Here is a 26,948-nt window from a genome sequence, read left to right on the forward strand (position 1 = left end):
TTTAAGTCGTTCACAATCAATTATTTAAAAAATTAGGGAAAATCTATTAAAAACAGTAACATTAATACAAAAAAACATCACTAAACATATTACCAAAAAATTAGAAGGTAATTTTTTAAATGGTGGTAAAGATAGTTGATGCAATTGAATTTGCAGCGAACGGTGAAAAAAAAAAGAAAGCATTAAAACTATATTACCGTTGTCCTTGTAAGCCTTCAGTCGATGAAGATAAAAAGTCAATCAATATAATTTTCTGATGACTAATATCATTAGGTTCTAAATAATTGAAAAGTAAATTAATTTCATTGACTATATTACGATATTTGTACCATGGTTATTGTATTATCCTTGAAAGTATTACTTTCTATGTTTTTAGCCTACGTGATTTACTTTTTATTAAAAATAATTATATAGGAAATAAACGTTTTTTAAAAATTCGTTGCACTATTGTAACCTTATTAGATGTACTCTCATTATTAATATCTCTAATTTTTACTCCGTTTTTTTTATTTTAATCAAGCATTTTTATTTTTAGAGAATAGAAACTCATAAAAACAAATAATAGTTAGTAAATATTATAGTTAATATTATATCGAGTAACAAGGAATAAAAATATTACATTCACTGCGGTTACTAACACTAGGGCATACCAGAAAGAAATAGATAAGAACCTTCAGAATAACGGGTCCCGGTGAATTCGTAACTATTTTAATCCCCCATCCTAATTACAGGCCTACTGGTAACTCTGGCGCGCAGGTAATTATTCGGTAACCCACCAAGTACCGGTGAATTTGTAACATTCTTTTCGAAGTAATTACTAACGATGTTGATAATCTAATACCGGTATTCCAGGTATGCACTTGTATAAATTACCCTCTTTGAAGGTGGTGTAAAAGTTATTCATCATGTAGGTATTTTCTCTTGGACGAGTTACATGAGAAAGTCGAAATAAATTTTGTTAAAATGGCTGAAATACCTGTAACAGATTTCGTAATAAGTGAACGTGGATGCCAAAGAATTGTTTATAACTTTGAAACAGTGCTGAGGCCGCTTAGATAATCCGATTTTAATTATGTAAAGTGTATTGGATAGGTAGAGTGCCTCTTTATATGTAAAAAAATTAGCAAACTTCTAAATGGTCTACTTTTTGTTCAGAAAGTTTTTAAAAAATTTGAACTTTTTAAAAAAATTTAGATTGCAAAATTATTATGCAAAATCTATCAGGTCGATTTTAATGAAATTTGGTGGACGATTTAAGTACATGATAAGGATTTTCTATGCGAATTACGAAGGTTCTAAGTGCAACCAAAGTTGTTGAAAAACACTGAAGAGGCTAATTTTGCCCACTTATTTTGTATTTATTGCCATTTTACAGAAAGGGTAATAATTTGTAGACAATTAAGGTAGACATGTTTAACTAGTCGTATATCATACAAAATTCAATTATCTTTATTTTATTTCCCTACAACTTTGCTCCAAAATGAATCGTTTTAAAGTTATAAGCAAAGAAAATAGAAAAAAATCAACGTTTTTCGATATTTTTTATATATTTTAATTTTTTTATTAATGTTCCGGGTATATTTGAGAAGGAGCATAAGTCAATTATTATTATTGAAGTTGCCACCTAACTTTATCTTAAAAAATCCGAATGCCACCTCACACATCAGCAAATAGACGTTTTTTTACAGATCCGCCCTGGTCTATCTATACATATCATATTGTTTCAATTATTTCATTAAGACATTTCAATTTTTGTTATTTTTTTATAGGTACATATAACACACAACATGTTTTTGAGCAAACCAAGAACCATTCGCTTACATAATATGCTATATGCCCCGTGTTGGCTTAATCCGTTACTCTTCAAATTTATTTCTTACCTTTTAACCTATCTACTTGGGGTATTAGAAGTAAACAATGGTTTCGAATTCACCTGTATAAAGTTGCGAGTTGGGAGGGTCAGGTAGTAGAAAAGTTACGAATTGGCCGGTGTACATTTTGATTTGAAAAAATTTGTCATTAAAATTTACGAGTTGGCGCGTGTCCAGAATAACATGCAAAATGAAACAATATTGAACAGCTTAACGAAAGGTTGATGGACGCTCTAAGGAAGGCACAGAAGAAGTGTCAAATCAAAAAATACGAAAAATGAAAAACTCAGAGAAGGCACAAGGAATCTAATGCAAAAAAGAAGGGCAAATGAAAGATAAGCACACAATGAACATTTCAGAGCTAAGAAACTTAAAAACAAAACCATTTCAAAAAGACATATGAAACTATTGTTAGGAAAGACATATGAAACTTTAATAATAAAAAAAAACAACGAATACCATAGAATAAAATAAAAGGCTTAAAGTTCTAAAACGAGAGTTGAAGACAGGAACCAAGAACATTTATAAGCTAAAAATTAGGTTAGGCCATGTTGTATATGAACAACAAAAAATTCTGAAAATTATCGAAGAGTACTATAAAACATTATATCGTTGACATGCACACATTCCAAAGGTAGAAATCCCACCTATACAAAATCAAGAATCAGAGGGACTTCCAGATATAATCGAAGAGGAAATTGAATCAGTGTTAAAAGGTATGAATGGCGTTGTAAGTGAAGTGATAAAACTAGTAGGTAAATGTGTCCTAATAGCTTTGAAAACTCTTTATAATGCCTGCCTCTTCAAAGAAATTACACCAGAAAAATGGAATAGTGCCATTATGATAATGATATTATTGCATAAAAAGGAGATGTTACCCCAAGTTACATACTTACCCCAATTCACGTATGAGCTTCAGTTCTGGGTTCGTTATGTCCCTGTTTGAAAATAATTCTGGGCAGGCGGTTCTCATTGTGAAATACATATCTAATTTACTTTTGCATTTTTCCAATGAAAACTTGCAACCTCTCAAAAAAGTCATTAAACGGTTCTCATCTAAAAACAAGAAAATAAATTATTACTTTGATAACATAGTAAAATATTTCTTCTAACATGCCCCCGTTCCCCACTCCCTCCCTTTGTATAAAAGTTAAAGAAAATTTCTGGTTTTGAGTTTGTTATTCCGTGGAGAGATATTATGCAGACCAAATTTTTCCATTGTTATACTGCAGTTACAAGAAATTTCAGGCTTTTGAAATGTGGCTTTATCGTCGAATCCTGAAGATATCGTATACCGACCACATTACTACTCAGGGTGTTTTGCGGAGAATGCAAAAAGAAAAAGAGCTGTTAATCACAATTACTCCATTAAAATGTTACATTTTTTAAGCCGTACCTTGCATTTGTTAAAGGAGTCAATTTTATTTCTTTGATGTGGATCAGTAGAAGCTTAAGTTCAAGTTTTTGGGGTCGCCACCCTTGTGTCCCCCGGCCGCCATCTTCGAAATGGGGTGCAAAGGGGTTTCGCGCTATATCTCGTAAACTACCAACTCTACGGAAAATCTAATTAAACATAAAATGTAGCATATTAAATTTTATACAATTTTGTTTCTATTACTTTTTATCGTCAAGTGACCAACAAAAAAAATTTATAAACAAAAATATGTAAAATTTTTTAACAAATTTCTTTTTGGAGGTTATAATTTTTTTGCAGTTCATTTTAAAATAAAATAATATTATAGCAATTTTGTAGAGGGTTTTTAAGCAAACAATTTCCACTATAAAGTTGTTTAATTCTATTTATTTACATAGGTTTTACAGCGCTCCAAACTTGACAAGATTCTCGAATGCTCATAGGGATACAATAAAAACAAAAGTTAGGCTTACTTTTCTATTTATATATATTTTTTATTCATACAATTTATTATGATTTTAACATTCCTATGCTATTATTAATCTGTTTTTGACCTTTTTCCTCACTATAAAACTTATAACCATATATATAAGCATATAGAAAACGCCCAAGAAGTTGTTTGAAGACAAATTAGCCGGTTCAGAAGAAGAATGACGCAACCACAAAATGCAAAATTCTTAAGAAAAGCAAAAAAAGATTTTTGATATCAAAATCATAAATTATGATCAAAATTAGCCATTCACCACACCGTGGTCAGGATCTCGAGATATAAGCGTTTATTGGGGTGTGCCGCTTGTCTATGAAGTAACATAACTTTGTTCCTTTTGTATATGTATATACACCGTTCTTAGGCGTCAACGCCCTTCGGTAGGGATCTATGGGGGAGTATCACCGAGCCGCAAGCCCTTATCCCTTGCCGTACTGCTCCCTCATAGGTCGATCAGATGCCCGCATATTCCAGTCTAAGCTCCAGATTCATATTTAGAATTTTATACTGACGCGTTAGCCTTTTTGTTTTTCCGATGGCATGGCTTGGGCTTGAACTCTCGTACCTCACAGCGAAGTGAAGTGCGGGTCAGCCGCTAGTCGCACTGAGCTATCCTTTTGTATATTTTGACTTAAAATTTTCCAAAAAACTTCCTCATGAATTATGTTTTATTGTTGTGTTGGTTAAAATTATAAACTAAGAAGTTTGTCACTCAACTTTTTTAAGTAAATATGAAACTAACGAAATATGATGACAAAATGTTTAAAAATTAACAACTCCTTTTTTATTGTGTTTAAGCATTTGGACAAATTTGATTGTTATCAACATACTTCAAAAATGACACAGTAAAATTTTCAAAAGGAAATATTTACAGCGACCAAAGATACAGCGAGGTAAAATTGAAAAATCATCAAAATTGATTTTTGACGTTTTTGTATAAAATTTTAATTTTGAACATGTTCGACCAACTCTAGATAAAAATAAATTTCATATTCGGATTCAGCGACCTCGAAAACATAAAAATATACTAGAATTGGTCATTCACCTTAAATTTGATTTTCGTGGTCGGCATAACGGTTGATGCCGCTCGCCTAATATTATATAGGTAGAAAAGTATTTTATTCCTATGAGAATTCGAGAATCTGGTTAAGTTTGGAGCGCTGTAAAATCTAGATAATAAATAAAATTAAACAACTGTATAGTGAAAACTGTTCATTGAAAAATCCTCTACAAAATCGCTTTGATACTATTTTATTGTGAAATGAACGGAAAAAAAGTTATAACCTCCAAAAAGAAACTTCTTACAAAATTTTCTCTTATTTTTGTTTATAACTTTTTTGTTGGTCACTTGACGATAAAAAGTAATAGATATAAAATTGTAGAAAATTTAATTTGCTACATTTTATGTGTGAACAAATTTTCTGTAGGATTGCTAGTTTAGGAGACACAGCCCGAAAGCCCTTTACACCGCTTTTTAAAATATGGCGGCCGGGGGACAAGGGTTACGACCCCAAAAACTTGAACTTAAGCTTCTACTGAACCTCCCTACACATTAAAAAAATAAAATTAACTCCTCTAAGAAATGCAACCCTAAATGTAACATTTCAATGGACTAAATAAAAACAGCAAAAATCGAATACCTCGGTCACATTACGAGAAACAGTGAAAGATATGGACTGCTGCAACTAATCTTGCAAGGAAAAGTAGAAGGAAAGCGATGACCAGGAAGGCCAAGGATTTCCTGGCTGAAAAATCTACGTATGTGGTTCAACACAACAACCACAAATCTTTTTAAAGCAGCACTGTGCAAAGTACAGATTGCCATGATGGTCGCCAACATCCGAAACAGATAGGCACTACAAGAAGAAGAAGTACTGCAATATTGGTATTTCCAGCGATAAATCCAGATGTCCAATCCATTAAGTTTCTGGGCGTAGATCCCTTCATGGATTTCTTTAATTCAGTTGATCATTTAAATTAAGCTGTTAAGTGTTTTATCTGATTTTAAAAAGACAGATACAGGATATTATTTAAATTATTAGCAATAAATATGTCTCTAAATTTACAATAAATACTTACCCCAGGTATCTGGTAAATGCGGTTGCTTCCTTAACCATTCTTTGATATGCTCTAAATCTGATTCTCGTGTGTTAACATCCTCATTGAGTTCATGTCTGATATGGATTTGAAGTTCAGGGCTTGGTTGAACAAGAGTCATTTTGCTTTACTAAAAGAAATAAAAATGTAACTTAAAACAATACATTTAAAAATGTAGATATTTTGTCTTGAATATTTTCTTAAAATATAAATTTAAGATTTGCCGTAAGACCCAATCTCTACAACGTAGGTAATTTAATCTATACAGTGAGCACGTAAAGGTTGGAATAAATTCATTTTCTTGAGAATGGAGAATTTATGAAAAAAATCCCGAAACAGGTCGGTTTTTATTTTTAAATTACCGCTTTTTGGCATATATATCATACTAGTGACGTCACCCATTTGGGCGTGATGACGTCATCGATGATTTTTTTTTAATGAGAATAGGGGTCGTGTCATAGCTTATTTGAAAGGTAATTCAATTCTCTATTCAGCAATATAAACATTAACATAATTATTTATACAAGGTGTCCAAAAAATTTTTTTTGGATTAAATTTATTGACATAAAAAGAAGAATCTGTGTAATATATTTAATTCAAAATACATTTTACTGCTATCAGAAAACAGGAAAAAATGATTATTTGACAAATAAAAAATATTATTTTTGCAAATTCAATATTAAAGCAGACACCCACCTGCCTCTTGGCAATTTGAGCATTAATTTAAGCTAAAAAAACTAATTCTTTTTCAAAAAAACATATTTTTCTGTTTTCTGAGAGCAGTAAAATGTATTTTGAATTAAATAAATTACACATATTCTTCTTTTTATGTCAATAAATTTAATTAAAAAAAAGTTTTTTTGACACCCTGGATAAATAATCATGTTAATGTTTATACTACTGAATAGAGAATTGAATTACCTTTCAAATGAGCTATCACACGACCCCTATTCTTGTTTAAAAAAATCATCGATGACGTCATCACGCCCAGATGGGTGACGCCACTAGTATGATATATATGCCAAAAAGTCGTAATTTAAAAATAAAAATTGACCTGTTTCGGGATTTTTTTCCAAAATTGTCCATTCTCGAGAAAATGAATTTATTCCAACCTTTACGTGCTCACTGTATATTAAAATTAAAGGACGTTTAGCAAACTTTTTTTATTCACCCAGAAACAATTGTACCGGTTTGGCTAATTTTTATTTTGAAATATTTCTATAAAAGTCCAAGAAAAGTTTAAGAGGTTAGAAATTCCTATCCCTAAATAAATTTAACATGTTTAAGTATATTTTCAGTTACTACTACTATCGGTTTACTGCGTTCTCCGACGCCTTCCGACTCCTAACCGCCATCGTTCTTTCTGTAACCAGAGACCTGGAAGAATTTCTCTTTCCTTTAGTTCTTTCTCAATTCCCTCCCTCCAACTTCTTCTTGGCATTCCTCTTTTCCTTGTGGTGTCCACGCCAAAATCAGTTTAGGGATGTTGTCATCTGGAATTCTCTGTATACGGCCGTATCATATTAGTTGTTTTGTTTGATGTCTTCAATTATTGTATGTGTGACTATCATTTCTCGTATTGTCTTATTTGATCCGATCTCTTCTTGATTTGCCTGCTGCTCTTCTCGAGAAGTCCATTTTTGTTACTAGTAACATTTTCTCTGTTCTTTGTTTCAATGGCCAAATTTCAATGCCATAATGTGATTACACTTTTAAGAATGATATTGTTTGGTCTAACAGAATGCCAATGGAAATGGCTTTCTTAACCTGTATGTTTCTGTCTTTTATATGGTCTAAGAGCTAGCAACATTTTCGAGAAACTATTTTAAGACAGCTGATTCTTTCATATATTGTTCCCTATGCTTCCTCGAACACCGTACCGGCCATCTGGCTGCTGAGACAGGTTGCGTTCATTACTGCGCAGCACATCTGTACAGGTAAATACAAAATCAGGGTTATTGATTAGTGTGATAAAGCTTACTAGATGCGCTATAGTAATAGATAGCAATAAAAGTTAATAACAAAACTTGTAGCCAACTTTGAGCTTCACATTACAAAATTAGTTAGAATGTTACAGGTTGTTCGATATCATAGTGGCAGACCAAACTTATGTTTTTTTTAAATGGAACACCTATATTTTATTTTATATTCGAAATCTTGTTAACTTCTCCATCATAAAAATATAAAGGTTTGTTATGTTATACATAGTATTTACAAAGTTTTAACCAATGTTCTACGAAAATCGTAATAAGTTCAGCTCCCTGTATAAATAAATGGTCCAAGAGCTGTGAGACATTTTTGAGTAGGTATTTTAGGCAACCTGAAAATTTTTCAGCTGACTATTCCATGATAGCCTAATACAAAAATGCCGATCTGGCTGGAGGGTAGCGGTTATTTTCCCCAAAAATCCCCCCCAAAATTAAACAAAAGGGTAAAAATTGTTATTACAAAAAATATCATTGACGTGACTTTAAAGTAAATTTATATATTCAAATATAAAGAAAATAAACAGGCCATGCGATTTAAGGGCGATTTTAACTCTGCAAGATACTTGCATGGGCGCCCCAGGATTATTTTCAGGGGATGCATCTGCTTCAGAAGATTTCATCTGAATCTGTACATACTATTAAGAAGTATATAATATACAACTATACATGCATAGCTATGTATGTACATTCCTTCCGGACAGGGAGGTGCAATTGTTATTTGACAGGGTATTTTTTAATAATAAAAATAAATATTCTAAAAAAGACAGGTTTTTTTTTGGTGAAATTTTCCAATTGTCAGGTGATCAAAAAAATTACGCGTGAATATAAATGAAAAGCGCTATAGGTCAGCAGCAGTGTGAGAAAGATCGTATACCGATAGCTGTTTGCGTCCTCTGTTGTAGCTGAGCGAGTCCGTTCGCAGGAGAAAAATCACATAACCTGGCCATATCCATGTTGTTGTTTCTCGAAACGTTAGAGTAATTATTATATATTATAGTTTTTTAAGTAACTTTTTCTTAATTAAAGAAAAATAATACGTATTTTACAATAGACTTTTCAAATATGATAGAAAAAGACAAATTTATTATTATAAATATATAGGTAGAAAAGTATAAAACTATAAACTAAATTATTTCTGTGGCCGAGTCTTGTACTTCTTCTTCAAACTCCTCATCTGAGCCTTAATATTCATTCTCTTCCTCTTCGTCAGACTCCCCTCGAGACTCAGATTCCTCTTCTACATGATCTGTAAATAGTTGTATCATTAATTAGTTTAGTTGCTACGTATTCTCCGTCCTTTTATACGGAGTCGAAGCCTGGACAATCACATGCTCATCTGAAGAAAGACTTACCGTTGTTGAGATGTGGAGTTATCGAATACGTAACAAACACGGAAACATTAAGAAAGATGAAAAAGGCAAAAGAAATACTCAACACTATGAAGGAAAGAAACATGAGCTACTTTGGTCATATACTAAGAAATAAAAAACGTGATGTGATTGGTTATATAAGGAAAAGTATTAAGCATTGGTTATATAAGTAAGAATACGTAGCAACTCAATCAATTAACCACTAATTAATTTTTCATTAATTCTAAATACATATTACAACTATTTACAGATCAGGTAGAAGAATCTAAGTATCGAGGGGAGTCTGATGAAGAAGAAGAGAATGTATATTTATTTTAGCTCATTTTTCTTTCCTTCATAGTGTTGAGTATTTCTTATTTTGCCTTTTTCATCTTTCTTAATGTTTCCCTGTGTGTTAAGTGTTGTGTGCATGATATTTTTTACATTATTCGATAACACCACATCTCAACAATGGCAAGTCTTTCTTCAGATGCGCCCGTGATTGTCCAGGCTTCGACTCTGTATAAAAGGACAGAGAATACGTAGCAACTTAATTAATTAATCACAGATTATTTTTAATTAATTCTAAATACATATTACAAGTATTTACAGATCATGTAGAAGAGGAATCTGAGTCTCGAGGAGAGTCTGACGAAGAAGACGAGAATGAACATTTAAGCTCCAATTAGAAATTTGAAGAAGAAGTACAAGATTCGGACACAGAATTAATTTAGTTTATAGTTTTATACTTTTCTACCTATATATTTATAATAATAAATTTGTCTTTTTCTATCATATTTGCAAAATCTATTGTATAGTACGTATTATTTTTCTTTAATTAAGAAAAAGTTACTTGAAAAACTATAATATATAATAATTACTCTAACGTTTCGAGAAACAACAACATGGATATCGCCAGGTTATGTGATTTTTCTCGAGCGAACGGACTCGCTCAGCTACAACAGAGGACGCAAACAGCTATCGGTATAAGCTCTTTCTCACACTGCTGCTTACCTATAGTGGTTTCATTTATATGCACGCGTAATTTGTTTGATCACATGGCAATTGGATAATGTCACCAAAAAAAACGTGTCTTTTTTAGAATATTTATATTTAAAATTAAAAAATACCCTGCCAAAATAACAATTGCACCTCCCTGTCCGGAAGGAATGTACATAGGTATGCATGTATAATTGTATATTTTATACTCATTAATAGTATGTACAGATTCAGATGAAATCTTCTGAAGTTCAGATGCACCCCCTGAAAATAATCCTGGGGCGCCCATGCAAGTATCTTGCAGAGTTAAAATTGCCCTCAAATCGCCTTGTCTGTTTATTTTCTTTATATTTGAATATTTAAATTTACTTTCAAGTCATATCAATGATATTTTTTTGTAAAAAAATTTTTACTCTTTTTTTAAATTTGGGGGGGATTTTTGGGGAAAAAAACCGCTACCCTCCAGCCAGACCGGCATTTTTGTATTAGGCTATCATAGAAGAGTCACCTGAAAAATTTTCAGGTTGCCTAAAATACCTACTCAAAAATGTCTCACAGCTCTTATACTAAAAAATAAGCAGAGCAGCAATGGTTTATCGGTGCTATATTTTTTTGTTGACTGTCAAAATTTATAAAAATGGTTGACATTGCAAATTTTCTTTATATCGAATACAGGATGAGTCAAAACGCAAGTACATTATTTTCTCAGTAATTTTAAATAGAACACCTTAAAATTAATAACTTGCTCTGATAAATGAAAATATCTCGAAAACTAACAAATTTATGCATAGGGAATATTATACGAAAATTAAAGTAAGGTAATGATACTTTTCGATGGTGATTTAAAATATAGGGTGTTCCACTTAAAATTTCTGAGAAAACAGTATACTTGCGTTTTGATTCACCCTGTATTCGATATAAGGAAAATTAGCAATGTCAACCATTTTTATAAGTTTTGACAATCAACAAAAAAATATAGCACCAATAAACCGTTGCTGTTGTGCTTATTTTTATTTTTAAAGGGAGCTGAACTTATTACGATTTTCATAGAATATTGGTTATAACTTTGTAAAAGCCTTATAATATCACATAACAAACCTTTATATTTTTGTGATGGGCAAGTTAAGAAAATTTCGAATAAAAAATAAAATATAGGGTGTTCCATTTAAAAGAACATAAGTTTGGTTTGCCACTATATTATCGAACACCCTGTAACATTCTAACTAATTTCGTAATGTAAAGCTAAAAGTTGGCTACAATTTTTGTTATCAACTTTTATCGTTATCTATTACTATAGCGGATCTACTGAGCTTTATCACACTCATCAATTACCCTGTATATTGAATTTAAATTATTTTAGGACGAAACATTTTTTTTTTCATTACTTTTTAAACGACAAAAATATCTGGCAATTATAGTTCATATTTCTAATGATGTTTAAAAAGTAATAACAAAATAATTTTTCATCTTACAATAATTTTAAATTCGATATGTTTACCTGTACAAATGTGCTGCGCAGTAATGAACGCAACCTGTATCAGCAGCCAGATGGCCGGTACGGTGTTCGAGGAAGCTTAGGGAATAATATATTAAAGAACCAGTTGTCTTAAAATATTTTTTTTTCCGACGTTGCTAGCTCTTGGTCCAATAGCAACATCGAGTGTTCCATCTTGAGTTATCTTCATGCTGAGGTACTTGCATTCATATACATAGTTTTTTTAATTTTTTAATTATTGTTACTATTTTCTATTTAATAAGAACAATATAATATGATAAATTAGCATACATTGCTTTTGATTCGATGCCGTCAACAATGTTATACTTTTACTTTTACCTTTACTTGAATATTAAACACTCTTTTTGTGTAACAATTAGCAAGTAGGACAGGACATTAGAAAATAATTTCAATATGACTCAACGCCAGAAAAAAACTTAACAGTCGTATGAACACAATAAGAAATCAATACGGTATTCACTGAAAAAACAAAGTGTCATATTATGTGCAAATATACCAATTAAAGTATATTTCACAGGCTGTATGCTTGTCCCCGTTAGGTAAATTATTCCGATTAGTTTTTTTGCACAGCCTATCCAAAAAGAGGTCCTTACAACAAAGAAATTCAAAAAATCATTTTTTTACTTCGAATAATTTCTTTTGAATTTTTGGGTCATTATGAGTAAAAAAGGTCTCTTGTGATTTTTCTCTAAAATTGATTGTTGTCGAGTTATAGGCGATTTAAACTATGAAAAACGCGAAAATGGCCATTTTCAAGGCTAAATAACTCGGTTAAAAATTATTATTATGAAAGTCAGAAAGCAACCATATCAAAGTTTAAAGCCTCCTCTACAAGGTCCTGAAGAAATCTTTGTCATTATTTTATTACTAAGCTGTTATTTTTAATTATTAACAATCAGCGCTAAGCGCGTAATAGGCGGCCGTTTATGGTGAGTGCGAAAGAGATGCACCATTCCGGCCGTCCAATGGTGGATCTCACTAGCACTCAACTTGACAGTTGCTTCAATACGCGCTTAGCCCTCATTGTTAATAATTAAAAATAACAGCTTAGTAATAAACAAAATGACAAAAATTTCTTCAGGATCTTTTAGGACAGGCTTAAACTTTGATTTGGTCACTTTCAGACTTTCATAATAATAATTTTTAAGCGAGTTAATAAGCCTTGAAAATGGCTATTTTCGCGTTTTTCAAATTTTAAATCGCATATAACTCGACAACAATCAATTTTAGAGAAAAATCACAAGATGCCTTTTTTGCTTAGAATGACCCAAAGAATTAAAAAAAAATGTCCGAAGTAAAAAGATTGATTGTTTGTGCAAAGAAAGCGAATCAGAATAATTTACCTAACGGAGGCGAGCATACAGCTGGACTATTTGCATTATGAACCAAATGTAGATGGTTTGGAAAACTAAGACTAAAGATTTTCCTGGGGATTGTAAGTTTGGAATTCAAGACATTATACATAAAATTCGTGATAGTAAGGGTATTTCCATGGTGGTTTAAGGTAATCTAAAGACAGTAGATTAGGCACTATAGGTGACAGCTTTCGAAATGTAAAAGGTAGCCGATAATGGGCCTGTTGCTATAATATCTAAAATATATTCTATCTCTATATATAAGCGAGGTTCCTACAGCCTCTGTCCCTTCTCGTATTGCGATCGTCCATCATTTATCTTCTTTGATGGCTTTATCTCTCATATGTGCCGAAAATTTTTTCCCAGGCAACTGAAGGCTTTTCCATTCTTCTTCTTTGTTGTTGTTTGTAATTTAAAGATTTATTTTATCATATACCTTCATTCATTCGTTTTACCTGACCATACCACACTAGTTGTCTCGTTTCAGTTCTATCTACACTAGAATATACAGTATTTGTCCAACACAGGATCCAAATCCAAATGCTTGTACAGTATTTTCTAGTATCTTCATTCCTGATCTGATCTTTTTTGGAAATACCACACGCTCTCCTTAGATAATCCATTTCTACTACTTCTATTCGTTTTCTATCTTTTTTCGGGATCTGCTAAATTTCTGCTCCATAGGTCATAATAGACTCTACCAAGGTTTGATAGATTGTCAACTTCGTTGTTTGTCTAATATCTTTAGACCATAATGGAGAGATTAGAATGTCTACCGCTTTTTTCTTTGTTGCGTTCTGTTTCCGATGTCTCCCTTGGCAGTGCCTTCCCTAGATATTATAAGTCCGAAATATTTATATTGTGTACATGTTTTTGTGGTTCTAATTTCTAACTTTGGATCATATTTATCACCCTCTATTTTAAGATATACTACTACTACTCTCGGTTTACAGCGTTCTCCGACGCCTTCCGACTCCTAATCGTCATTCTTCTCTGTTTAACCATAGACCTGGAGGGATTTATCTTTCCTCTAGTCCTTTTTCAATTCCCTCCCTCCAGCATCTTCTCGGCCTTCTTTTTTTCTTCTTTCTTGTGGTGTACATGCCAAAATCGGTTTAGAGATCCTGTCATCTGGCATTCTCTGTACATGGCCGTACCATACCAGTTGTTTTGTTTTTATGTCATCAATTATTGTATGTGTTACTCCCATCATTTCTCGTATTCTCTCGTTCGGTATCCGATCTCTTCTTGAGTTGCCTGCTGCTCTTCTCCAGAAGTCCATTTCTGTTACTAGTAACATTTTCTGCGCTCTTTGTTTCAGTGGCCAAACTTCACTGCCATATGTACTTTTAAGTATGCTATTGTATATGAGCTGTTTGTTCGCTTTAGATATTGTCTAGTCCCACAGAATGCCGTTCATCATGGATATGGCTTTTCTAACCTGCATGTTTCTGATATTCTGATATTTTAAGATATTCTGTCTTTAATATATCCATATTGATATTGATATTGAGGCCGATTTAAAATATCTAAAACTTAAATTTTACACGTTTTTTAAAGCAGGATTAGTGTTGCATTACTAGACCTTGTACAATAATTGAATCGCTTATTTATGGAAGGATATGTCACTACTTTATGTAAATTGAGATTATGACGAAAATCTGTTTTCAATACTTATATCTAACGTTTAGTCATAAAAGAATATAAGTCTTCAGTACTGTTGATAGGTAAGCAGTCAACAGAATATCCCATTTATTTATAAAACGGTAAGTCATTGACTTATATCGTTTCATAAATTTTCTGTATACGTCGGATAGGCTGTATACACCAATAAAAGTTTTTGAAGCAATCTGTAGTTCTGCAAATGGGCAGAAATTTACTATACAAATGGCCAGAGCTAATGACATATTGGAATTTAAAAATTGTTTGTCCAAATATTACAAAACAACGTGCCACTCTGTTGAAACTTCCGCTACATCTATTCAACGTTCACAAAAGGGGCCATTCGCAGTTTCCAGCTTTATGGAGCTCCAATAAAATCATATAAAAAGGATTTGTGGAAGCATTGAAGTTTATCAATGGAGCAGTAACCAGTTCCTTTGTTCTGCATAAAGTCATAAAAACGAAAATGTTCAACTTCCAAAGGAACGAGCTGATCCTATGGAAAAAATTCCAATTAACGTTAAAAAAAGCAATGATATTCAAAAGATTACTAGGTATGTATCTTCCTGAAAATTATCAAGAATTTTATGAGGAAATAACTAATTCGCCAACCACTGAAGTGGAAATTGCTGACGTATGAGTATCTTATAAAAAACTGCTTTTACTTTTTATTTTTTTAATTTAAAATATTTCATTTGTTAATAAGTGGTAATAAAGTTGGTCAATAAACGTTTTTGTCTGTTAATTTGAAAAAATACGGCCAAAAATAATAGTTTAGATATTTTTTCAATTAATTCGTGAAAAGATATGTCAGACGAATAGAATATTAAATAAAATATATAGGGTGTAACGAAAATACAGGTCATAAATTAAATCACATATTCGGAGACCAAAAATAGTTCGATTGAACCTAATTTACCTTAGTACAAATATGCACATAAAAAAAGTTACAGCCCTTTGAATTTACAAAATGAAAATCGATTTTTTCGAATATATCGAAAACTATTAGAGATTTCTTATTGAAAATGGACATGGGGCATTCTTATAACAGGAACATCTTAAAAAAGAATTATAGTGAAATTTGTGCAGCCAATAAAAATTTTATGGGGGTTTTGTTCCCTTAACCCCCCAAACTTTTGTGTACATTCCAATTAAATTATTATTGTGGTACCGTTAGTTAAATTCAATATTTCTAAAACTTTTTTGCCTCTAAGCATTTTTTCGATAAGGCAGTTTTTATCGAGTTGCGGCTTCTTTTTTAATATGTTTACTTAAAAATTTTATGGGGGTTTTGTTCCTTTAAACCCCCCAACTGTTTGTGTATGTTCCAATTAAACTTTTACTGCGGTACCATTAGTTAAACACAGTGTTTTTAAAACTTTTTTGCCTCTTTGTATTTTCTCGAGAAGGCACTTTTTATCGAGATATTACTTCTTTTTTAATATGGTTCAAAATATACCTAAAAATGTAAATTATAAATAAATTTTCATATTATTACCAAGTCTCCATAATCGTACTTAGCCATATACAAATATGTGGTGGATTTGACAAATATTCAAAATATATCGATAAAAACTGACTTTTCGAAAAAGTACTGAGAAGCAAAAAAGTTTTTAAAATATTGTGTTTAACTAATGGTACTACAATAATAATTAAATTGGAACGTACACAAAAGTTTGGGGGGGTTTAAAGGAACAAAACCCCCATAAAATATTTATGGGGTGTCCAAATTTCACTATAATTTTTTCTTAAGATACTACTACCATAAGAATCCCACATGTCTATTTTCAATAAAAGATCTCTAACAGTTTTCAATATATTGGTAAAAATTGATTTTAATTTTGTAACTTCAAAGGGCTGTAACTTTTTTTATGTGCACATTTGTACTAAGGTAAGTTAGGTTCAGTCGAACTATTTTTGGTCCTAGAATATGTGATTAAATTTATGACCTATATTTTTGTTACACCCTGTATATTAACAAAAATCAATATACATACAATATTGTGATCAAACTTGTAATAAAGTAATTTGTATTCCAGGAAAAATAACAAATTTTTTATTTGTTTCAAATACAAACACTCTTTTTTAATTTTCTCAAAATTTGATTATTGTGACTTATGTCCTTTCATAAATAGCGATTCAATTGTAGAAGATAATTTTTGATATGATTATAATCACTAGGCTATTTGCAAATCTATAATATGCTTCTTTGTTTACCTATAATATTTAAGTTTTCCTTTTTGTTTTGGTAATATTGCGTGAAACAAAGAAATAAAGTAGCACAATGTTTATCCGCAAATCTTTTAAATTTTGAAATAATAGAAAGTAAGTTAGCATTAAAATATATTTTTATTATACTTATAATTGACCTTCGAGGTTAAATAGTATATTATTTGCGATAATGTTTAACTCTTAAATTATTAAACTTTCATTTAGTTAAGTGTCTATTAATGGACAAGTAACGTTAAAAGCCATTACCGGTGTTAGAATTTATTTCTTCTATATACAATAAGTTCTTAAACCTTACTTGACTACAACGGAAATTGTTTCTGTATATTTTATTATATTTTCAAAATAAATTTACCATTGTTTTTAAACTATATAGATGCAACAAAGATATGTAAAAAAAGTACCAAAGTAAGAAACGACATTATATTATTTAAATGGAAAAGAAATTTCAAGAAATGGAGTCAGTTAGAATCTGTCATATTTTAAAAGTTGCAAAGAACAAAATTCAACCAATGCCTTTATTAATTTACAAACAATCTCGTGCTATACCTATAATACAATATTTTATTCGTATTAAATATTATTTGGTACATACGTCTGTCCTTTTTAGCCTTAAAATATAACGCTTTAATATTGTTGTTAATTAATCCTTAAACGCCCAACCTTTTTAGGTTCCATGAATGCCCAAGAGTGGGTAAAAAATGTCCACCTCGAAAATAGCTAATATATTAATTGAGAGTTGTTGGAAATGGATTAAACTTAAGAATCTTATGCTTAATAAACACAACATTTTCTAAAATATTATTATAAACAATTTACAAACCCTACAACCAAATTACAATGTACATCAATATTAATATACCAGTAAAAGCCAGTAATTCAGATTTGTCGATTTTCTCCACATTCTTCCTTTCAGCCTCCTCATTGGCGGATAATTATGTCGATTATGTAATTATACGTCGATAATTATATCGATTATGTTCCTACCAACGAGAAATAATATAGAAACCTTTAGTAACAAGTTTTACCAAGGGTGTACTTTTTGTGCCCACCCATATTTAACTCAAGATATTACTTTTATTTTCAAAAATATCAGTAGAACCAAATTAAAATTCGATAAAGGGCTGTCTTTTTAACAATAAATAATTTTTGAAAAATTTTTAAACACGTAATAAATATGTTACAAGGGAATACGCATTAGGTGGACATTTTTTACCCACCCTTGGGCGTTTAAGGGTTAATATATTTCGGCATATTGGCATCATTAATTTTTTATAAATTTTTTTAGGTTAATGCCTCGGCAACTAATGCCTCTGACAACTAGTGTCATGTGTAGTGTATGTGTTGAGTAAGTGTCTTGTTACTTTGCAAAGTCGACGTCATTGCCATTGCAAAGAGACGCTAATCATTATTAATTATTAGAATAAAGAAAAAATAAAAGCATCATTAATTATTATTAAAATAAAAAGTTATAGATATTACATATTTGAAGGGTCAGAGGAACATGATGAATGTAAATTTTTTGTCATTTTCCGATTTTTGTTCACTCTGTTAGCTTGATTACTATCAACCTGTGAATGGCCAAGGGGAAATAACGATGAGAATCATCTTAAAAACACGTCACAAGATTAGACGCAAGGGCAAAAAACCATAGATATAATAACCTGTAGATTAGCTATAGATAAAACCTATAGATAAAACCTATGGATTGCTCTGTGCATCGAGGTATAACGCCGATATCAAGAACGCCATTGGTCAATATTCATTTTGAGTGGTCTAGCCATCTTTGTCCGTCATATGAGCGGTATCGCTTTGTAAAAAGAGATAGATAGATCACCGATCTACTGCCCGCACTTTACGCTTTTTTGCTCAGTATGCCTTGTCTACGGTTAACATGACTCTGGAAAAAACAATAAATATAATATGTAACTTTGTTTCTCATTTTACCAAAAATGCTACCAGATAAACATTCATCGTTCTTTCCCCTGATTCTTCATTTGTACAGTAAACAAGATCAAAGACAAATGTCTCTGACAACTAATGATGCCTAACTTCACACTGTTCGAGGAACGTGCCCATGATGAAAAATCCTAATGTTTTGGCAACACTCTGACGTCGGAAATCTTGAATGACGTAAGCATATTTTGGAGTAAATAAGCTATACCAAATTTGCCAGTTAGCCAGAGAAGTATAGGTTTATCAAAATCCTAAGAAACTTTTGGGGGTTTGCTACTCGCCCTTAATGTAAATAAACATATCGTCTAAAGTTTTTCGAAATAACTCCAGAGAATAATAAGTTCTAGAAAATTAATCAATGTTTTATAAGAAACAAAAATTAAAAACTTTGTGTTCTCATTATTACTTTTTTTATGGCGAATCAATATTACGTATTTCAATGAATCATTTAATATATTTTCGTTAATGAACATAAAGAGCTAGTTTTCATTATAATTAACTAGTACAGCTATTACTTTTTTTGTAACTTGTTATTGAAATTATGTGTTTCTAAGTAGAAGTATATTAATTATATTACATATCACGATCAAAAAATATTGTATATGATTAGTTAGCTATAATGAAAATTTATTATCGGTACTCAAAGCAATATTCATAACATACGTTTTAGTGTGATTAAATAATGAGAATTTTTTTTATCCAAGGGAAAAGATACCTAAAAAAACACATGGCCTTCTATTTTCATAATTGAAGTGATTGACCAGAAATCTACCGCTCATAATTGTAGATTTGGTATTATTCCCCTTTTAGCTCAATACCACGATGACAAAAATATTCCAACTTCTTTGTGCCAAATTATAAAAACTCTACAGATCTCTTCAGATTTGGGAACACATCATAATCGGAGGGGGCCAAATCAGGAAAATAAACGGGATTGGAAATCAATTAGAAGCCCATCTCACGAATTTTTGCTGCTGTCATAACGCTCTTGTGAGTTGGTGTATTCTCTTGGAGAAATAACACTTATTTCTTCTTCATATGGGGACATTTCGCACTGAATTCCTGCTTCGGTTTGTACAATAAAATTGGCTATTGATAGTATTAGCTTTATGAAGATAGTCAATTGAAATTATGTATTTGCAATCCCAAAATCCCGCATAACACAAAAACTTGATTTATATCAACCGGTTGAACAGGCGGGATTTCGAAAAGGGTTTGGTACTAACGATCACTTACAAACGATCAGAACACTGGTAGAAAAAACCACAGAATATAATGTACCCTTACATATGGCATTTATTGACTTTCACAAGGCTTTCGATAGTATTGAAACCTGGTCCTTTTTGTCAGCCCTAAGGGAAGCTCGAATAGACTCACGGTACACTACACTCATTAAAAACATTTATGAACAGGCCACATTCCACATCAAAATCAATGAAGACCAAAAAACCGAAAAAATACGCCTTGGTAAAGGTATTAGACAAGGTGATACTATTTCACCAAAACTTTTTACTTTAGCATTGGAAAATGTATTCAAACAGCTCGACTGAGAGGAAAAAGGTCTAAACATTGATGGTGTACGTTTGAGTCATTTGAGGTTTGCGGACAACATAGTATTATTCAGTACAGATATCAAGGAACTGGAGCAAATGATGAAGGATCTAAACCAGCAGTCAAATAAAATAGGTCTCAAAATGAATCTTCAGAAAACAAAAATAATGAGTAATGTACAAACTAATCTTGTTATTGGCAACGTCAGTCTTGAAAATGTAGACCACTATATATATCTTAGACATACCATTAAAATCGGCAAAGAAAACCAAATAGCCGAAATAAAAAGACGTATACAATTGTCTTGGGTAGCTTTCGGCAAGTTAAGCTTTATCTTGAAGAATAGAGATATACCAATGTGTCTAAAACGTAGAGTTTATGACAAATGTATCTTGCCTGTAACTACATATGGACTGGAGACCATGGCCTTTACAAAGAAAACCTTAGAGCAGCTCAGTACAACTCAAAGAGCGATGGAGAGGGCCATGCTAGGGATTAGTTTGGGAGACAAAATTCGAAATATCGACATTCGTGAAAGAACAAAGATTACTGATGTCGGAGAACGTATAGCAAGGCTCAAGTGGCAATGGGTCGGACATGTTGCCCGAGATAATCCCGAAAAATGGACACAGAGACTAACAAACTGGAGACCAAGAGAGAACAGGCGAGGAGTAGGCAGACCGCAGAAGAGGTGGGCAGATGATATCAAACAAGTCGCGGGCAAACAGTGGATGAGAATTGCCAAGAGTAGAAATCGATGGAAGCAAATGGAAGAGGCCTATGTCCAGCAGTGGACGAACACAGGCTGAAGAAGAAGAAGAAGAAGAATCCCAAAATACGATTTTGGACGCCAAAGTCTGACGGATTCCGGTTCATAACCTCCAAACACTGCTGAGACGTAGTAACATGATCATGTTTTTGGTCAATGGCCAGCATACGCAGCACTTATCGGCAGGATAGAACCATTTTGTAGATATTATTCACATTTTCTGGTGTAACTGCACTGGTGGGCTGTCCAGTGCGTGGTTTATCCAATATAGATATAGGGCCATTATGAAATTCACGGAACCCAAATTTGACAGTGCATTCTGAAAGAGCATTAGACCCATAATATGTATCCAGTTTTTTTGTTCCCTTCGCCTTATTTCTCGCTTTATTTCACAAATAATAATGTTTACTGAAAAATAGAAAATCGGTTTTCGCCATATGCGCCATTTTTAAAAACACGTCAAGTTTATGCAGCTGTCAAGCATATACTAACTAAATATACTACTATCGGCAAACGTTACTTATTGGACCACCAGATATTTAAGAAATTTCAACCAGAATTTTATTGACCACAAGGAGAGTATTATGTTACTTAACCATCAAAGCTTAAAATTTATATTCATTTATGTTACATTTTGTTGCTTTATTTATTTTTATTTTTCTTAATTATGCAGTGGTCGATTAATGGTAGGGGAGCAAAGTATGCTAAATTTGCGTTACTCGAGTCACTCAAGCGTTATGGGGACCTATTGGGTTGTGAATATTAAGAACTAAATCCAAAAAAACGTAAGTAAAATTTTCCATTTTAGTGGGGACTTTTTACTTTTTAATTAAATTTGCCATTTCCAGCAATCGTTTTTTTTTTCGTTTATAGCGCCATCTATCCATAATTCGAAAAAATATCTCTAAAAAAGTTGCTTATTTTTACGTAAAGAATCCAAATCTGCAATAAAAATTTGGGGTCCCATTTAAGATTTTAAAGTAACCCCCTACCGTAAAAGAGTTTGAATTCAGATAGATGTGTAATTTGTAAAAACAACGGAGCCAACTATACTCAGAAAGAAATCATTTACTTAACAAAAACACACACACGTTAACTAATACGTTTATCCGGCTAAAAACTTTATAGGCCTGGATTTCGCATACCAAAAAGTTTATTAATAGCAAGCTGAAAATTTTTTATAGCTTAACGGTGTCTAGTCGGACAAACTTTGATGTACGGGAACACTGGAGCAGGAGAAGGTTTAATTGTGGAACAGGTTAAAAGTTTCGAACGTCAGACTACGACGTCCCATGTATTTTATCGGACAGAACTTCCCATTGATTTGTTACCCTGCATTAAACTATCTTGCAAAAATCAGACTCATATTTCGTCGTCTTAGAAACAAACTATTCTATGTCCACTTTTTTTCTAAGTTAAGGTTGTACTTCTAATTTAGTCTATGTCCAAAGACCTTTCGGTCAATAATATTCCAAGTGCGATTATCCCATATAATTTTGTAAATATGACGTGGCTATTTTATTCTATGTCCACTAAACCTTGGAAATATGCGGACCAAAATATACTATGTCCTCTGGTCCAATAAGAATTGAGGAATTCGTATCACGTGAGGACATAGAATAAGTTGGCTCAAATATTATTTCGGTTACATTTTTAGTATTAGTACGTCTCCGAAGTTTGTTTTGATCGCAACCGCCGGTTTGTTTAGTAGTTTATCGCGTAGAAATAGAGTAATAAACATGAGTGATTCAGAAGAGGAACCTTTTCAAGACTCTGGATCAGAATATCAGCCGTCAATATCAAGTGGAAGGCAAAGTTTGTAAGTTGCATTAAATTATTTTGAGGTTAGGTTTACTTTTACATTTTAATATTTTCTTAGATCGGATGTGGATGATGGTTTAACCTTAACCGATTTGGAATATATTCCAGTGAGTTTAAATGGATCTAATAGTCCGGCAAATTTAGATGTTCAAGCGAACAGGTATTTTTAAAACTTTACTTAGGATGACTTGAAAAATAAAACTTACTTTTTTTTCTAGCACTAGTATTGTTTCTGATAAAAAAACAAGGAAACGAAAACGGAGCTCAAAAAATGAATGGAAAAAGAATATAAGAAAAAGATTGCGACAATCAGGTCAGGAATATAAAAGCTGCAAGGGTGGTACTGTTTCCGAAAAAAGACCTAAACGAAACTGTGTTAACTGTCGTTTCAAATGCCTTGATAATTTTACTGAAAATGAAGTAGTGTTAATCCATAAAGAGTTTTGGAGCAACACTGATAGCGAAAAAGGATTTTTTATGATAAAACTACCGAAAGAATTTTAGTACAGCGGAAAAGAAATCGAAATGAGCAGCGGAAGGGAACAAAAACCTATTTCATTTAGATATTATTTTGTGAAGAACGACCAGAAAATACGAGTCTCTAAGGCCTTTTATTTAGGCGTTTTGAGTATCAGCCAGATCAGAATAGCATATTTTTATTATTAGAAACGTACGGGCATCACAACAACACCTAATCGAGATTTGAGGGGCTCACGAACAAGCATAAGAATTAAAGATGATAAGAGAAAAGTAATTAGAGATCACATAAACATGTTTCCCCGCGTTCCTTCTCATTACTACAGGAGCAGTTCCTCAAAAGGATATTTAGACAGATCACTATCTTTAAGTAAAATGTATGACCTGTACATAGAATATTGTAACGAAAAGGATTTAACTCCAGAAAAAAAATGGTTGTATTATAAAGTTTTCAATGGGGAATTTAATATAGGCTTCCATAAGCCAAAAAAAGATCTTTGTGAGATTTGTTCACAGTATGATTTAAAAAAGGAAGAAAAAAGTTTAAGTGATGAACTAGAGGAGAAATACAGAATCCACACAGAAGCCAAACTTTCAGCCCGAGAAGAGAAGTTAAAAGATGCGAATTCCACTAAAGCAGATGAATCTGCTGCCATTATTTGCTTTGATATGCAAAGCGTTTTAACCTGCCCCCAAACACAGATTTCTAAAGCGTATTACAAAAAAAAAATTGCTGTTTATAATTTGACAGGTTGTAATGTAATACAAAAGCAAGGATATTGTGTGTTATGGCATGAACTACTTGGTGGAAGAAAAGGTGTAGACATTGCAAGTGCATTGTATCTTTTACTCAAAAAACTTATAGACACAAGACCTAATGTTAGAACCTTAACTTTGTGGTCAGATTCATGTGTGCCACAAAATAAAAATTCCCACATGTCTGCAGCCTTATTACATTTTCTTAAGAATCATCCTACTGTAAAATGCATTACGCAGAAATTTCAAGTACCTGGTCACAGCTGTGTTCAGGAAGTGGATGCTATGCATAGTGTTTTGGACCGACATCTGAGTAAACTGGAATTGCATAGTCCTCTCGCTATTCTTAAAGCTATTAAGAATGCAAGAACCAAGAAGCCATATAAACTTATTCAGGTACAAAAACATAATTTTTTGGATCTTAAAACTTTATCAAATTGTTTAAGTCTCTCTAAGGTCCCATATAAACACGTTGTCCAGATTTCTTACGAAAATAACGCAAATAGCGTAAAATATAAACTAAAGTTTAATGAACCAGAAATGCACTCAGTGGCGTTTTTAAAAGGCAGTTGCAGGCTAAATTCTTCCAAGGCGTTTCTAGAAGGTGTTCCAGATCCTAAAATTCAGTCCACCCCTGCAGACCTTCCAGAAGACAAAGTTGCACATATTAGGTGCCTAGCAAATCATTTCTCAGCAATTGATTTACAATTCTGGAAATGTATTATTAAAGACTTTTAAATTGTTTAACTTTTATGTTGTCAACGTTGTTTATTTGCGAGTGTACCTAATACAATAAAAAACTATTAGTATTATTAAAAAATTTAACTACTTTTCATTAATAAATTTAAGTTTAAGTTGTTTTGGTATATTAACATAAGCATATTATACTATTAAACTTGCTTCGTTCTTTCTTTAATTATTATAGATGTTGATAAAGTAATATTCCATATTAATTACTACCTCAGTTACGGGTCCAAATTATTCTATGTAAAAAACATTGTTGTTTATAATAATTTTTTTCTCAAAAACTGTTAGTAATATCTAATGTAAACTGCAGTTGTTCTAAAGTACATATCATTATGGTTACTAAAAAAAATAAATTTATTCTCATTTAGTTTACTATTAAGATACTTAAACTTCAAAACTTTAAAAATCCTCTCCTGTAAAATGTTCAAAAGTGGACTTAGAATAGTTTGATTCTAAGGCGACGATTTATCACCAACATAATTCCTATCATTTGACATGTTCCACATGTCCTACTTATTAAAATGCCCAACATTTTTGCCGGACAAACTTTTTTTTATATATTATATAAAGTTTGCTATTGAATAAACTTAAAAACAACTTGCTAGTTTTTACAATCATAAGTGTCAGGATAACACGTTCCACAATTAAAATCACCTTCCACAATTAAAAGTTCCCTGTTCCAGGGTTCCAATAAATCAAAGTTTGTCCGACTAGACACCGTTAAGCTATTAACAAATTTTCAGCGTGCTATTAATCAACTTTTTTTTGTACGCGAGATCCAGGCCTATTAATAGTTAAAGCGGTTAATAGAAAATATAATATTTATCCATACAATGCACACTTACATAATTTAAAATAACATATGAACTCACTTCTTCTAAATTTTGTTGTTCAAACAGAACTGACGCTCTAAGTTAAACCGAACTATTGGTAGATTTAAATTATGACATAACTTACAAATAAAGGCTGATTGTTTGCACAACTAATTTTAATTCATTCCACCAAAATACGTGAGCATAGGTATATATATTTAATATTTATAATATTGTATGTTTAATAATGTAGTTCTTTCATCACCTTAATTTGGTGACATTGACATAGATTTTATAATATTTTTTTAACTACTTGGTTTTGTTTTGAGAAATTTGAACTTACTTAATTTAAGGATACACCCTACTTTTGTTCATTCTACTTTGTTATTATAATAAATGTTTATTTAATGTTTACAAGAGGTACACGCCTGCTTTATAGACTTTGAAAAGGCCTTTGACAAAGTGCGCCACAGTAAACTCAAAGAAATCCTGGAAAGTAAGAACATTGAGACCAGAGACATACAAATAATATTAAATCTCTACTGGAATCAGCGAGCTACTATAAAAATAGAAACCAAACATGTGACGAAATAGAAATACGTAGAGGGGTACGACAGGGTTGTATATTGTCACCGCTCTTGTTTAATATCTACAGCGAACAAATATGCCAAGAAGCTCTCTCATATGCAAACGAAGGGATAATAGTCAATGGAGAAGTTATCAATAACATTCGATATGCTGACGATACTGTGATATTGGCAAGAACAGCGGAAGATCTACAACATCTAGTTGAAAGTATGAATGAGATATGTAATAACTACGGCATAAGGATGAACGTCAAAATAACCAAATATATGACCTTCAGTAAGAATCCAATAAATGACACTAGTATCACAATAAACGGTACCGAACTTGAAAAAGTAAACGAATACAAATACTTGGGAACCCTTATCAATGAAACAGGGGACCAAAATCACGAGATAAAAAGAGGTATTTAAATTGCCAGGTCGACTTTTATAAAAATGAAAAAATTATTTTGTAATCGTGATATTAGTATTCATTTATGAACTAGAATGTTAAAATGCTATGTAT

The 26,948-nt window shown here is 31.9% G+C and overlaps 1 protein-coding gene across 1 annotated transcript in view; it reads right to left on the reverse strand.

The window, feature by feature from the left end:
- LOC126882826 (alpha-tocopherol transfer protein-like) overlaps positions 1-26,948 on the reverse strand; it is an 81,805-nt gene that overhangs the window by 23,239 nt on the left and 31,618 nt on the right. The window contains exons 2-3 of the mRNA XM_050647920.1: positions 5,852-5,999; positions 2,768-2,927 (exon numbers count right to left, since the gene is read on the reverse strand). Of these exons, the coding sequence (XP_050503877.1) occupies positions 2,768-2,927; positions 5,852-5,990 (299 nt within the window). The 5' untranslated portion in view covers positions 5,991-5,999. The remainder of the gene's footprint in view (positions 1-2,767; positions 2,928-5,851; positions 6,000-26,948) is intronic.

The sequence above is a fragment of the Diabrotica virgifera genome, chromosome 3 (genome assembly GCF_917563875.1).
Source record: "Diabrotica virgifera virgifera chromosome 3, PGI_DIABVI_V3a".
Classification (NCBI taxonomy): Eukaryota; Metazoa; Arthropoda; class Insecta; order Coleoptera; family Chrysomelidae; genus Diabrotica; species Diabrotica virgifera.